The 16,667-nt window shown below is 45.4% G+C and overlaps 1 protein-coding gene across 3 annotated transcripts in view; it reads left to right on the forward strand.

The window, feature by feature from the left end:
* The window catches only part of ck (unconventional myosin-VIIa ck), a 178,125-nt gene that overhangs the window by 96,413 nt on the left and 65,045 nt on the right, over positions 1-16,667 (forward strand). For all 3 annotated transcript variants that reach the window (XM_075891400.1, XM_075891402.1, XM_075891403.1), the window contains exons 5-12: positions 1,764-1,948; positions 2,514-2,635; positions 3,930-4,072; positions 12,158-12,271; positions 12,455-12,608; positions 12,739-12,815; positions 14,963-15,222; positions 16,145-16,355. In XM_075891400.1, coding sequence (XP_075747515.1) covers positions 1,764-1,948; positions 2,514-2,635; positions 3,930-4,072; positions 12,158-12,271; positions 12,455-12,608; positions 12,739-12,815; positions 14,963-15,222; positions 16,145-16,355 — 1,266 coding nt within the window. The remainder of the gene's footprint in view (positions 1-1,763; positions 1,949-2,513; positions 2,636-3,929; positions 4,073-12,157; positions 12,272-12,454; positions 12,609-12,738; positions 12,816-14,962; positions 15,223-16,144; positions 16,356-16,667) is intronic.

Raw genomic sequence — 16,667 nt, forward strand, 5'->3', positions numbered from 1 at the left:
CGCACCTACAAGGCTACAAACTTTGCTGCCGCTAAGCCTAACGAAAGCCGTGACTTTCGTCGTGGATATACGGAAGCTTCATGATCTAGACGGAGTTTTCCGTTTACTTTCGCTGCGCCCGCATCCAAAGTGCGACAGAACCGTTCGCGGTCGCTCAAGTGCACCGCCTCGTTAATGACTCGACCGCATGAAGTGCACGTTTTCCTGCGCCGGAAACGCTGCAAAAGGCTTTCCCACCTCCGCCATTTTATCAATTAGGGCTATGTGTAAACCGTCGCCGATTTCGCAGCAGATTACGAAAAACGCCTTGAAACGATTTTGTTTTGCTTTATAACTCGCCGCGCACGACTGCATCTGCTGATGCGGATATGCACAATGGGCGCGCGAATGATCGAGCCGTTATCTCGCGCGACCTTGGGAGTTCTGCCAACGCCGTCTCGGCAGCGCAGAGCCGCACGCAGTGCTGGTTCGCGCCCGAAAATCAACAGCGTAAACACAACAAACGTGCTATACCGCCGACATGCGCGGAAAACTACTCTGCGCGTGTCTCGATCCGCTTGCGTGAAACTATGGTTTTGTTCATTTGCATGCTGTGTGCGCGTCCTGCGTTTCTCCTCCCGTGCGGGTTTGAGGGATTGCGAAGAAAAGTAAGAAAATACAATATAATGGAGAACAATCTAGGTCTGCGGTTGTAAGATGTTCTCGCTCCCCTTCCTCATCCCCCCCCCCTTTTTTTTGGTAGCAGTTAGAAACAATGCAGTGTGTTCCCATTTGCAAGGCACATCAACTGGTGCGTAACCAAAATTTTCTTTTCGGGGGGGGGGTGGGGGTGGCTAGGCACTGAAAGCTGATGACTACAGCATCGTGGCTGGTTCGACAGTCCGACCGAAAATATTGCGAGGTACATAAAGTAAGATTTTGAACGCATTTGGTGTATGTTAACTTATGTCTCGCTCAATAGACACTTCAGTCTGGCAACATTGACGGGTTCTGAACGGGCATAGGGAGGGGCAGTTGCGGCCGCCAGCAGTCATGGTATCCTCATAGTTTCGGAATGTTGCAGAGCAACCTACACAGCGGTGGCTGCACTTCTTGATCTCATACATGACGTAACGCTAGCCATGAAAAACGAGCTGGGGTGGGGGGTAGGGGGGTAGTCTTAGATGCAGCGATTTCAAATTTTCGAGCCCTATACATTGACATAAGAGGGGGGGGTGTTAAAACGAACATTCGCCCCCCCCCCCCCAAGGTCAACCCTGCATACGCTTATGTGTGTGGGGGGGGGGGGTGCCCAGGCATGCACAGTGTTCCATACCCCCCCCCCCCCCCTTTTCTCGTTGACCGGTCGAGTCCAAAGGACAACATCCTTCACAATGAATGGGGGAAAAAAATGGGAATGAAGCAATGACGTGCCTTTCATGATTGCCAGTCCTTGCTCTCTGGTTTTCCTGAAGGAAACAGTTTTTGCAATGCAGCATATCGTGCCCTTTGGCTGCGATTATCTTCAAAAACCTGCTTGACCATAACTGAGTAAACCTATGAGGCAGACTTTGCACGTCCCCCTTCCTGAGTGACGTGGAGGGGCAGGCACTCCCCACCCACTTTGTCCCCTTCTTACACATTTCTGTGTGTAAGCACGTGCATTTTATTTTTTAATGTCTACGGTGTTACCTTTGCATTGGTAAATGGTGCATATGCACTGTTCGTGTACCGTTCGCATAACTTAATCTTGTTCGATTCGTTCTTTTATTTCCTTTGTACAGACTTACACGGGATCCATCTTAGTAGCAGTAAATCCCTACCAGATCCTGCCCATCTACACGGCAGAGCAGATCAAATTATACAAGGACAAGAAGATTGGAGAGCTGCCGCCCCACATCTTTGCTATTGGTGACAATGCTTACACGAACATGAAGAGGTTTCATGTCAACCAGTGTGTCATCATCAGGTGTGTTCATCACAAAAGAAATGAATCACTCTGTTGTTTTTTGTTTAATGTTATGTTGCGGTATTGCTTTATTATGTTAGATGTTGACAAATGTCTGTAATTATATATATAAACAGATTATGTCTCACTATTTGGTTCAAGAATTCTTTTTAAAAATTTTCTAAAAAAAGGGACAACAGCACATATTGTGCTGGGAGCAAGCGTTCACAATTCAGCTGTTTACGCATTAGGCACACTGAGGAACCAGTTTCTGATTAAATGCAAGGAGCTGCTAAAGTCTGCAATGATTTCTAATTATTTCGTGAATTTACCACATTTTTGAGCGTCTCTGTTTCAAGTTGCCTAGGCGGGCTCTTTTTGTTATGCTTGTCTTGTCCCATTTGTGTGCACTTAGACCTAAGTCTAGTGCTCTAGCATTGAAGTTGAATCATCTAGCAGATACAACTTTTCATATGCACCTGGAGACATGCATATGGCATGGACATGCCAAACTGATTCATTGGCACAGTAGTTCATGTATGTTGTACATGTTCGTTCATTAATTTCTTCATTTATTTTTCTTCAGTGGTGAAAGTGGAGCAGGCAAGACGGAAAGCACAAAGTTGATTCTCCAGTACTTGGCGGCCATTAGCGGCCAGCACTCATGGATAGAGCAGCAGATCCTAGAAGCTAATCCAATCTTGGAAGGTGAGTTCTGTCTCACGGCTACTTCCCTCACTTTTAGTCAAATCGCATACTACGGAAGTCATAGGGTACATATGGGCATATTTTATTTCAAACTTTCTTTAGGATAACATATTTTTGAACAAATTGCTACCTCCTATGTTACATTAGAACTCGTGAAAATTAGGTACGATGGGTTATCAATGTGGAGAGCACTATTTATTTGGTACCTTCATTGTCTTCGCATGCAATATAACAGGGGGGAATGTAACTGCAAATAGTGTTCTTTAATCATACTAGCTGCGAAACTGCATTTCAAAACCAGGACATACCCATCACGTAGTCTGCGGGGGCTTGCGAATTGTGTCGGTGTCTGGGAGCAGCAGTACAAAAACACTAGGTCGCCATGGCACTCCCCCTGCGTGCATTTATTAGTTTATTTTTCTTGTCAACAGGTGATTCGACGTTCAGCAGACTCTGCGATTTTGGCCAATGGAGAGTTCGAATTATGATACATTGGGCCTGGGGGGGGGGGGGGGGGGGGTCATTTTGTATGTTTCAAGAACTCTAAATGAAAAAACAAATTGAAATCCAAATTCAAACACACAGAGTGGAAAGAATTATCATTAAGATTAGGTATATAGCTTCTGCCTGAGAATTATACCTCTCCTTTAATTATATAAACATTGAATAATGGAAGTATCAGCTTTAGAAGTTCAGTTAAGTTATGCCATAATACTTAAGGACAAATAACTATCCTTGGATAAAGCTGTTAGGACAAAATGGGGGCATACATTTATCTATAGTGACAAGTCAGGTGTCTGTGTGTTTGTGTGAATTCATGTAGTGCCACAGAGAATTTTTTATATGTAAGTGAGATAATAATTCTCTAAAATGTGATTTGAAGTTGTAATCTTGTAGTTCCAAATTATTAATACAAGGCTACGATATGTACTTCATCTGTTACATTTTTGATTATACTAGTGAGAATTCCTCATTGTTTTTTTCACCTACTTTTTCTTCTTTCAATCTCTGGATACTCAACCCATCCATTAAATGTCAGTCCCATCAACTGTTCCTTTTCTTGTGCAGGACAGCCGCCTGGTATTTCTTCCAGCTTATCCTCATCTTTTCTTCTCCTGTCTTTCTCTATCGCTGTCGAGTTCATACAGCATGAGTGGAAATTAATTCAAGTTCCTTAAAAACATAAGGTAGTAAAACTGATGACTTGCACGTTTTGTGCAAGTGACTGGGAACAATGAGAGATATCTTGAAGTCGAGAGATGCTCTATATTTGCTGCGTTGCTTTTTATTTCAGCATTTGGGAATGCAAAGACTATCCGGAATGATAACTCCAGTAGGTTTGGAAAATATATTGATATTCACTTCAACAAGCAGGGTATTATTGAAGGTGCCAAAATTGAACAGTACCTGCTTGAAAAGTCTCGGATTGTGAGCCAAGTAAGTCTTCTTGAATGTACCTTCACTGCTGCGATGTTCAGTTCTTCGAGGAGTGTAGACATCAAATCGGACAGTGAGCTGACATGAAAACTGACTACAGCATGAACTTTGCTTTAGTGCAAGAAATACTGTGACAAATTTTGGCCGATGACAGATGACTTAAAGCTAATTTAGTTGAGTTTCGAAGTGCAGAAACAAAACACATCTCCTCTTCCAGACTTATTGTGACTTGCATCAGTGAAAACATCGAAATATAGGTGCAAAACCTGTGATTTTGGAGGTGCGCAAGGCGATTATAATGACTGCGATTATTTGTTGTAGGAAAACATGTCAATGTCCCATGCAAAGGGATCACCAATGAAATGGTTTTACATCTCCACTTGCTCGTGGTCAGATTTCCTCAATGTCCACAGCAAGAACATCGTCTTGCTTCTGGTAGACGCAGCTGTGCGTTTCGGTTGTACTGGCTCTGCAAAGAGGCGCACATCTGAAACGTAGCAGAGGGCAAATCGGTATGCTAACTTCACCGCTTTGGTACTGCACGTGATGTTGCTCTCGCATGAAACTAAATTGCATTGTCACCAGGAGCTTTTTAACATCTTTGTGTGAGTTTTTGGCATCTTCATAAAAAATTTCATTGTCTACATTTCTTTCATGGTGTGATATGATACTGGACATTATATCTGTATTTTTGCTTATCGTCATTACCCCTTTGTTAGCTTTGGTAATAGCATGTTAAAGGGACAGATAATTGGTCATAACACAAATTGAGATAACCCACTAATTGAAAGATTGTCTATTGTGTTGTCTAAAATGGCCCCAGTGCTTGTTGCCAAACACGGACTTATATTTTTGTTTCTTCACTCTTGTTGCCTCTCACAACAAAAGTAAAGATGTGCTCTGGTGATCTCTTGACCTTTTACAGGTGGTGCTATTAATAGTCTCTGTAGTGGCATTTAAATGTAGCACACCTTTTATTAGAATCTTTTCTAACTTCAGCTATGGCTTCATTTGTACGGAGCGAAACAGTGGCGTTGCCTTCGTTTGATGCTCACAAGCGGCAGCATGAATATGCAGCACACCTTTTAATATAATCTTTTTTAACTGAAAACGTTCAGCTATGGCTTTGTTTGTAAGGAACGAAACAGTGGCTCTGCCTTCGCTTGACGCGCATGAGCGGCAGCACGAATGTTTTCAGCTGAGGTTTTAGTGGCACCTGCTGGTGAGTTGGATAAGTACAAAGAACATTTCGTAACCTTCGCGATTAGCTCTGGCACCCATAACACTCTTTTGGCTTCCAAGTATTACAGAACCAATCCATAAAGATAATTCGTAATAGTTTACATATTTCTAACGATAAATGCCTCCTTCATGATAAAAACATCCCAACTATCTCGGAGCTTCTCAATTACAACTTACCCGCAGGTCGCGGGTTCGAATCTCAGCTGCGCCAGCCACATTTTCAATGGAGGTAAAAATGCTTGAGGCCAATGTGCTTAGATTTAGGTGCATGTTAAACAACTCCAGGTAATCGAAATTTCCGGAGCCCTTTACTACAGCGTCTCTCATAATCCTATGGTGGCTTTGGGACGTTCAACCCCAACATTTATATTGTGGGCATTTGTTACTTGCATCGTCCTCATCCCTGCATGATCACAATCACCATCATCCGCTTGTCTCTTTGTCATCATTGCCACTCTGGGTCATCATCATCGTCATCGTCTGTGTACTGGCTCTGCCCGTTCGTTTTGCGAGGTCTTTCCTCAATTAAACGCTGTCGCAACCAAGACTACCAAGACTTCATACGTGGTGGAGGTGGATTTTCGGTCCTCTTACCTCCCGCAGCCCGCTCTACCCGCTGGAGCTTCGTTCAGGCCGCCGATTGTGCCCACTGTCAGGCAGCATGTCCCAGACCGAGCCTACCGGCGCTCATGTCATCAACCACGCACCAACGCAAGCTGCCCCTCCTATTTACATACACGGACATCAGCGGGAACCCCCGCTCTTCGCTGGTCGTCGTCGAGAAGACGTAGAAGACTGGCTCGACGACTACGACCGCGTAAGTGTCGCTAATCGGTGGGACGAGGCCGCCAAACTGCGTTACGTCCCATTTTATCTGCCCGGAGTCGCAAAGACATGGTATTTTAACCACGTCATTGACTTACCCGACTGGGCTACCTTCCAGCAGCAGCTGCGACACGTTTTTGGGACCCTGGACATTCGATCCGCCGTCGCGAAGAGGACACTTGATACTCGCCGACAACATCCCGGTGAATCGTACACTTCATACATCGAGGATGTCCTCGCACTGTGCCGGCGTGTCAATCAATCCATGCCGGAATCGGACAAAGTGCGCCACATATTGAAAGGCACTGGGCCTGTTGCCTTTAATGCACTCGCTGTGCAAAACCCAGCTACCATCGCTGATGTCGTGACGACATGCCAACGCCTTGATGCGCTGGACTCCGTTCGCCTCCAACCAGACATTGGCGACCACCACTCCACGTCAGATGGCCACCTGCGCGACCTCACCCGAGACATTATACGCGAAGAATTGCGGTCCATGGGCTTCACACCTCCTACACCACGACCTACACAGCCTTCGGGAATGCCCTTACGTGACATCATCAGGGAGGAACTTACAACGCTGACCGGCGTTGCGCCCGTACAGCCACATGCTTCACGCCCCATACCCACGTACCCTGAAGTTGCTGCCGTGCCTCCCAGCGACGCCCACGCGACATTGCCGCGTCCATCCTACGCGTCAGTTGCTGCCGCTCCCCCGGTTAACTACCATTCCGTACCCCCTGACCCTCCGGCCCACCTGACCGCGCTATCTACAGGTGCCCCGAATGTCTTCTATTCCCCACCGTGGGGCTCGTCTCGCTCTGTTTGCTACTACTGTGGCTATCGCGGCCACATATCTCGTTTCTGCCGAAAGCGCCAGCAAGATGAGCGTCGGAACGACGTGCGTGAACGGGATTTGTCCGCCGGGGCGTCTTATCAAGGTCGGCGTTATTCGTCTCCCCCGCACCGTTCTCCATCTCCTCCTGCATCGACTGCACCACGAAACAGCCGAAACACGAGACGCCGCTCGCCTTCGCCCTTCCGCCGTTCCACTTTCCACTTCTCCACTTCGGCCCGCCTCATTCACCTCTGAAATTCATTCGGAAAACTAAGTGATGCATTTTGTGGAGGAAAAACTGCATTCGGAATCAGAACTGAAATTCCTCCATCGGGCCCGTGTAACATGGTTTCTGTGGAAGTGGAAGGAGTGCGAGTCGATGCTTTGGTCGACACAGGTGCGACATTGTCTGTGATACGTGCTGATTTGTGTGAACACTTAAGGAAAGTAATGACGCCTTACGATGGCCCCACGTTAGTTGCTGCCCAGAGGAACGTCATTCGCCCTTCCGCGTTTTGTACTGTGCGTGTTTTCATCGACGGCATCCGCCATCCTGTCCAGTTTGCTGTCCTGTCCCGCTGCTCTCACCAACTAATTTTAGGGTGGGATTTTCTATCATCTGCTTCCGCGGCGATTTGTTGTGGACAACGCGTCGTTCACCTCGCTGACACGGACTACATGCTTGACGACGACAATCAGAAGCCACTTCGTCTGGTCGCTGCGAAAGACATTGAACTGCCGCCACTACAAGAGCAAATTGTCAGCATTACGTCCAACGACATCTATCACGGGGATGTATTGGTCTCACCGTCACCACTTTGCGTTCGCAAAGGTATAGTTCTTCCGTCCGGTGTCGTTCGTTTTTGCAATGGCTCGGCACTTGTCACCGCTGTCAACTCTACACCGGAGAAGATCTTACTGCCACAGGGCACTACTGTGGCCCATGTTGCTGACTTCGAGCCTGTATTTGTCACGCCACTTCAGGCCATTGCATCCAAAGAACCTTGCCTCGGTGAGCATGTTTCTTCCTCCGCCTTCACCACCGCTATCAGCACCGAATTGACATATTCACAGAGGCAGCAGCTGCTCGCATTGTTACAGAAACATGCAAATTCTTTCGACATTTGCTCGTCTAAGCTGGGCCGCACTAATACTACATCACATCGAATTCAAACTGTTGGGACATCTATCGTACGCCGCCGACCCTACCGCGTGTCTCTAACTGAAAGAAAAATTATAGAAGAAAACGTTGCCGTTGCGGACATGCTTAAACGGGAAGTCATCCGTCCTTCATCTAGCCCTTGGTCGTCTCCTATTGTTTTGGTCCGCAAAAAGGATGGCTCTGTGCGTTTTTGCGTGGACAACCGGGCGCTCAATAAGATCACAGGCAAGGACGTGTACCCTATGCCACGCATTGACGACGCCCTTGATTCCCTACAAGGCGCGGAATTCTTTTCAAGCATCGACTTGCGTTCTGGGTACTGGCAGATTCCCATGCATGAAGACGATAAGCATAAAACGGCGTTTGCAACCCCCGACGGGCTATATGAATTCAACGTGATGCCTTTCGGGCTCTGCAACGCACCCGCGACTTTTGAGCGCATGATAGATACCGTGCTGCGCGGTCTGAAATGGAAAAGTTGCCTGTGCTACCTGGACGACATTATTATCTTTTCGTCAACGTTTCCTGAGCACCTAGAACGACTGGATCAAGTTCTGACGTGCCTTGCCGGCGCCGGGCTTCAAATAAACACGAAGAAATGCTCTTTCGCTAGCAAATCTATCAAGGTCTTAGGACATGTCGTTAGCAAAGATGGCATCTGGCCCGACCCTGACAAGATTTCTGCAGTCCTTCACTTTCCGCGTCCCGAAAAACCAAAGGAGCTTCGCAGTTTCCTTGGCCTCGCCTCCTATTTTCGCCGGTTTATCCAGAACTTCGCTTCTATTGCTGCTCCATTACACCAACTACTCGCTTCGAACGTCCCCTTTCTGTGGTCTCAAGAATGTCAAACGGCATTCGAGCTGTTGAAGCGGTCACTCACGTCTGAACCTCTGCTCTGCCACTTTGACGAAGCCGCACCGACTATCCTTCATACCGACGCTAGCGGCCTTGGTATAGGAGCCGTTCTTCTACAACGCGACAAGTCTTCCCTAGAGAAAGTTGTTGCATATGCCAGTCGCGTACTCACCCCTGCTGAAAAGAACTACACTATAACTGAGCAAGAGTGTTTGGCTGTGGTTTGGTCGGTCCAGAAGTTCCGTCCCTATCTCCACGGCCGTCACTTCACAATCGTTACGGACCACCATGCCTTATGCTGGCTTTCTACACTGAAAAACTTGTCCGGACGCTTGGGTCGGTGGATACTACGCTTGCAGGAGTACGACTTTGACGTAACTTACAAGTCAGGCAGAAAACATCGAGACGCCGATGCTTTATCTCGTTGCCCGCTTCCAACTACCCATATCAGCGTTGGTGAGAACTCAACCGCCACATCTACCAAAGTTCATACGCTCGCATCAATAACGCAACCCTTTTCGGACGACCAGGCAACATTTATCTCCCACCGGCGGTCCGATTCATACTGCAGACGCATGATGGACCACCTTTCGGGAGTTTCTCATCCACCAAACGCGCGACTCCGTCGTCAACTCCTGCACTTTAAGCTGGACAATGGGGTTCTCTACCGCCACGTCTACCACCCTGACGGTCAGCGCTGGGTTCCTGTACTGCCACGCTCTCTTCGACTTCAGGTGCTCGAAGCCTTCCACGACGACTTGACTGCTGGTCATCTTGATTTTAAAAAAACTCTTGACCGCATTCGATGTCGTTATTACTGGCCTGGCCTTTCTTCTAGTGTAGCGCGGTACGTCGGTTCCTGCTACCCATGCCAGCGCCGTAAACTCCCCACGTCTGCACCTGCTGGACCTCTACAGCCACTTCCATGCCCGCCAATGCCTTTCGAGGTTGTAGGTGTTGACCTTTACGGGCCTCTCCCCGTCACATCTGCTGGCAAACGATGGATAGTGACCGCCGTGGACCACCTGACACGATACACCGAGACTTCCTCTGTTATTACAGGCTCAGCTGTGGAAGTTGCAGACTTTATTCTTCACGCTATAATCCTGCGTCATGGGGCTCCTCGTGTACTGCTTAGTGATCGCGGCAAAGTGTTCCTGTCACAAATGGTAAATGAAGTACTCCGCGCTTCTGGAACTACTCACAAGACAGCTTCAAGCTACCACCCTCAGACAAATGGTCTCACAGAAAGATTTCACCGAACCCTTGCAGACATGATAGCCGTTTACGTCCAACTCGACCACAAAAACTGGGATTCTCTTCTACCATTTCTGACATTCGCTTACAACACCGCCGTTCAGCGAACAACTTGCTACTCACCATTTTATCTCGTGTACGGACGCACCCCGACTACCTTTCTCGACGCCTCCTTCTTTAGCAGCCATGGGAATTCATGTCAGTCTTCTAGCGAAGAATACATTTCCCGCCTGGCTCAGTCTCGCCATCAGGCTCGCATCAATACTGAAGCGAGACAGCACGAGCGGAAGATCACCTATGACGAATCCCACCGCGTTGTCTCTTTCCAACCTGGTGACGAGGTGCTGCTTTTGACACCTATTCGCACTCCTGGTCTCTGTGACAAATTCCAACCACGCTTCATCGGGCCATACATTGTTTTAGAACAGACTTCGCCGGTTAATTATCGTGTGACACCACTCGTCGCCCCAACAGACCGCCGCTACCGCAGCACAGAGATTGTCCACGTTTGTCGCATGAAACCTTTCACGCGACGTTCCCCGTCACTTTGACTTACGGCGGCCAGGGTGTTCGCTTCCAAGTGGGGGGAATTAGTGTGGGCATTTGTTACTTGCATCGTCCTCATCCCTGCATGATCACAATCATCATCATCCGCTTGTCTCTTTGTCCTCATTGCGACTCTGGGTCATCATCATCGTCATCGTCTGTGTACTGGCTCTGCCCGTTCGTTTTGCGAGGTCTTTCCTCAATTAAACGCTGTCGCAACCAAGACTACCAAGACTTCATAATATTATTATGTTATCTATTACAACTTGGGTATCATATTTTCTAAATACATAACGAAGACACTGCCTCCAATCTGTTTCTCAACTACTGATTTGATTTCTCATAGTAATATACTAGATTTTCACCTAACAAAAACTCTTTTGCCGAAGTCATGCACTAGTTATGATCAACAGACTGCTGAATTTTTATCGATATCGCTATGAAGTGCACTACCAGCTTCTATAAAAAATACAAGACACTTACATCAATTTAAGACAGAACTAAAATCACCTGCTTAGTAATACTGTTCCTTTTTGTAGCTTCATTTTGTTTCAATTTCCGCATTTTGTGTATTCTAGCTTTTTGTATTTTTTTTCGACTTCTACTGCTTAGCATTATTCATCGCTTCATTTTGTTTCAGTGTGTATATTTTGTTTTGATTTTTTATATATATTTACTGTTCTGCTTCGTACGTGTTTCATCTAATTTAATTATAATTAGTGTTTATATTGCTACTGACATCATGTTTTACGGTAATCTGCCCTTAGCAGGTGGTCTCGATGCGGTGTTCAACTTTGGGACCTCCTTATGTAACACATGCAACATTCTTGTATTTGTATCAATAAAAAATTCTGAAATTCTGAATGGAAGCTACAAGCACCTTACTTGGCTCGTGAGGCACTAAAGAGATCTCACTAGATAATAAATGCCCGGGAAACTTGTTGTACCTGTTTTTTTTTTATTAAAAAAAGACTGCAAACTTCAATATGAAGGTGGTTAACCACAGTTTTACTCACTACTGTGAAAGGAGAACATTGAGTGTAATGTGGGGAGGGCTGTCGGCATCTCTGTTATTTCACAGCAATGCTGGAGGATGCCTTCGTCTGTTTTTTTCAGACAGAAAAATACGTGCTTTTTGGATCAACTGCAACAGGTTGCTCACACACTACGATGTGTGAGCGTCCTGTTGCAACATAAAAAGCCTGTGCTGGAAAATCGGTTGTCAGTCCTTTCGGTACTTGAGGATCAGAATTCATAAGAATTGTACTAAGCTGCAAGGTACTAGGTTTGTGACCCACATAGCTGGATATTTTGGCAACACTCTTATTGCTTTATTACTTTATTTTTTTGTTTCCTCCAGGCACAGTATGAAAGGAATTACCACATATTCTACTGCATGCTGTCAGGTTTGAGTAAAGAAGACAAGGCAAAACTCGAGCTTCAAGATGCCTCAAAATACCATTATTTGACTCAGGTAAGTTTTTTTTTAATTATTTTTCAGGAACTAGGCGTTTTAACAAACGCAATGAATCACAGCTGCTTTAATGACGAGTTCCTTTATAGTTTTTAACACGTGCATAAGAATCGTACAGTGATGCATGACGATTTCAGAAATTTGGAACTTGTAACATTACTTCTAATTGTTCGTCTTAAACAGGGAGGAAGCATCACTTGCGAAGGCCGGGATGATGCAGCTGAATTCGCTGACATTCGGTCAGCCATGAAGGTGCTAATGTTTTCAGACCATGAAATTTGGGACATTCTCAAGATACTGGGCATTGTGCTACATCTTGGCAACATCAAGTATAAACGTGAGTGCTCAGCCAGAATACATCCTCACTGAATGTGAGGAACAATATAAGTAACATATTATGAGTAACGGCAAAAAATTATTTCAAATGCTTAATGCATCTACCATTTGTCAAAACTGGACCATTTCAGCCCGCCTAATCGACAACCTTGACGCTGTGGAGCTGATTGGTGCCGGGAGTGTCCAGAGTGCGGCAAAACTTCTCGAGGTAAACACGGTTTTTAGTGTTCCACCTTGTGCCTGATTCTTATCTTTATTTTTCAGCTTAGTTCGCCATGTAATGAAAAGCATTTCCTTCCATGTTAGTTTGATTGCATGTTACAAGCTTTATCTTTCTGAACTGCTCACCAAAATTAAGCAGTGACTTAGGAACTTTGAGCATCTGTTATTTACTGCTTCAAATGTTGTGTTCATTATGTACACAGGAACTCTAGCATAAGCTGGCTCTGCAACTATGTCCATGCACTCTTTACACTCAAACCTTTTTTTATGGAAGAACTCTGCTATACACAATCAGTATCATTTTCAATATTGCTTGGTATGCAATGACAAAAAACACAGGTTCAAAGGAGAACATTTGGTAGAAGTCTGCCTGGTTGGGATAGCAACGAGGCGATTGTAAAAACTCCAACCAAATATTGTATTCAGGAACCCAATGTTTCTAAGCCAGATTGGCTGCTTTCTCATAGTTGAGAAAGCCCTAGATATGCAGAAACTGCTCCGCCCCAAGCTTCTACGGCCTCCTAAAAGTTCATAAGACCAGAATTCCCCTTCGTTTCATTGTCGATTTCTCATATTTTCCTATTTGGGCTTTGTCAACCTATCTTCACAAGACAACAGTTCCTCTGACTGGCAAGGCAGAAATATACATCCGGCACTCGGGACATTTTGTGGAAATCGCATCCTACGTGAGTGTGCATGAAACCGACTGCATGGTGTCTTTCTGTGTGGTTTCCCTTTTCGCCATGTTCTGCTCGCACTTTCTGTGATGCGCTGGGCTCTCGAAGGCGACGTAACCCTGAATGATAGAACACTGCTTTCGGTTGATGAGATATGCCGGCTGTTGGAATTCTGACTCTCCAGCACCTATTTCTTTTTTAACAATGCCTTTTTCAAGCAGACCAGCGCCATGGGGGTGGTGATATCGGTCACAGTGGCAGCGCTTGAGACGGAGGATGTTGAAAGATGGGCGCTTTCGTGTTTGACCCCAAAACCAACATGTTTGTATACTTAGTGGACGATTGCATCTGTGTGGTGAAGTCTCGCGAGGTCGAGAACTTGCTTGCATGCCTGAAATCTGTTGAGCGTGGCATACCATTCACAGTGGAAAGAGAGAACCATTCGGCTCTCCCCTTTCTAGGTTTACTAGTGAAAAGGCAACAACAGAACCTGTCCTTTTCGGTTTTCAGGAAACCTACCCACACAGGGCACTACCTCCATTTTCAGCTCGAACTACCCCGCATGCCACAGGCTTTTTGTGGTATATAGCCTTTTTGGGATGGCCTAAAGAATTTTCCCATCACCACAGTGGTGGAAGGAGCAAAGGGATAGAATCATCCGTGACCACAGCGCAAACGGCTACACAAAAACGTTTGCTTGCAGAGCCCTTCGTAAGAGTAAAAATGTGGCACCTGCATTGCCGCAAGGACAACACGTGACAATCCCATGCGTCGCTGGCGCTAGCTAAAAAATAGCCCGCATAATTAAAAAGGCAGGGATCAACGTTGCCCACAAGCCATTCACCATTATTGTCAATTTCAACACGCACTCCAAAGATCACGCGCCTGCAAAAAAATGTCAGGGTGTTGTACACCAGATCCAGTGTGACGACTGCCCCGCTTCTTATATAGGGGAAACAAGGGATGCGACAGCACAAAAATGATCCCCATCAATTTAACAGCCAACAAAGCGCAGTAGCAGAACACTGCGAGCAGTTTGACCACCACATCCACCCGGACGATGCAGTGATTCTGGAAAAAGAAAGAAACACCTGCCCACGTCTCCTCCTTGAATTCTGGCACATTCAGCAGACGGGGGAACGTAAACCGGTCCACGGGAACATTGGCCCCCCTCTATTGCCAGGGTTTGCGAAGGGTCGCGGTGAACCTTTCACCCAAGGCGAGCGAGCGTATATAAGCATCGCACATCTCTGGCTTTCTCACCCCCTGAGGAAGAAGCCGGTCTGGCTTCGAAACTCTGGGTTTCTGAATACAGTTTTTGGTTGGAGTTTTTCTAATTGCCTCAAAACGTAGATTGTTCTCTCAAAAAGCCTAGGCATGAGAGGGCAGTAAACTGTTTAATTTCTTTCTTAGTAAAGCCAAAGAAAAATAACTTTTGTAATTCTTTCTCAAATAGGTCAACCAGCAACACCTAATGGATGCCCTCACGACTCGTACCATATTCGCGCATGGTGACACTGTAGTCTCAACAATGAGTGTGGACCAATCCAAGGATGTGCGTGATGCATTTGTCAAGGGAATCTATGGCCGCATGTTTATTTGGATTGTGAATAAGATAAACTCCGCAATCCACAAGCCAAAGTCAGCTGCGGGTCATTACCGAACGTCCATAGGTGTGCTCGACATCTTTGGCTTTGAGAACTTTGCTGTCAACAGGTGAGCTGGGAAAGGTGAAAGCTTTAAATTACAAAGCTCGTGTTATGCTGCTTCTTAAAAAAATACTTACCTGTTCATGTTTCAGTGTTGCACTAGCACACATTTCTCTCCCAAGCTTCATAAACGGCTACTCAATTTTCTTGGCCACAGTGTTTTCAATGGAGGAGGCATGTTAATACATTTCTCTAGCACCATTTGGTCAGATGAAATTGTTTTATCATTGCTTATCTAGGTTTAAATTAGAGTAATGCTTAAATGTTTCTGGTTTTCTTTGTCTACTTTCTTAACTGTAGGATTGTGCTGAAATTTATGTGTCAGCTTTGTTGAAGAGTCAGCTTTTCTGATGCTATGTCTTTTTAAAAAAAAGTGCTGCTCTTTCACAAACGTTATCAACAGTTTTTCTGGCCTGCAATGTTACAGTTATAAGGTAATTATACATAGTTGTCTGTAATTACTAATTTTCTTGTTAGTCACTATAAATTATCTCTGTCTTAGTCACTCTAAGTTATCTCTGTCCTGTGTCTACTTTTTTGTGATGCAAAAAGCTATGGAGTACACCACTAACTTAGCCTAACTAACTGACTGAGTTAAACAAGTCACATGCAAAGAATATTGAAAAGAAAGCATGCCTAGAGTTATGTGTTCCACGTTGAGTTGTCATATTTAACATATTTAATAATCAAACACCATACCTTTATTTTATTCTATAGGCAAACAGATGAATTCAAGTAGCATAGATGCCTTTCTAATATTCTTGTACCGTGTATGTCTTGCTCTGCCATTTTCATTTATTTATAGATAGCAAAATAGGGCATATTTGAGCGAGACAAACATTGAATTTCACAATTTGCTTTGTTTGTGACCTCTTTGTTTCTTACAATATTTAACTGTAACACTCTCTGCTTCTACCTTTCCTTCCAAGCTTTGAGCAGTTCTGCATCAACTATGCCAATGAGAACCTGCAGCAGTTCTTTGTGCGGCATATCTTCAAGCTGGAGCAGGAGGAATACAATCTTGAGTGCATCAACTGGCAGCACATTGAGTTTGTGGACAACCAGGACTGCCTGGACCTCATCGCTGTCAAGCCCATGAACATCATGGCCCTGATTGATGAGGAAAGCAAGTTCCCTAAGGTCAGGAAGAAGTCTTCTCACTGCCTAATCAGGACAGTTTTTGTTGTGGTGATATGCAACCACGTGCCATAAAGTGGAAATGTTAATGGAAATACTGAATTCGCATTCTACTACTAGTTGCAGGTGATTTATTGCATAAAGACGTGCAGTCTAACTTGTAGTTCTTATACTATAACTTAATACATCATAACAATCTTTTTTCCTGTGATCCCTGGTTAACTCAAGGCTTGTTAACTAGTATGCGGAAAAAAGATAATCTCTACAGGAAAACAAAAAAACAGCCATTTAATGTGAATTTGAGACGTAGGTATA

The sequence above is a fragment of the Rhipicephalus microplus genome, chromosome 1, assembly GCF_043290135.1.
Source record: "Rhipicephalus microplus isolate Deutch F79 chromosome 1, USDA_Rmic, whole genome shotgun sequence".
Lineage (NCBI taxonomy): Eukaryota > Metazoa > Arthropoda > Arachnida > Ixodida > Ixodidae > Rhipicephalus > Rhipicephalus microplus.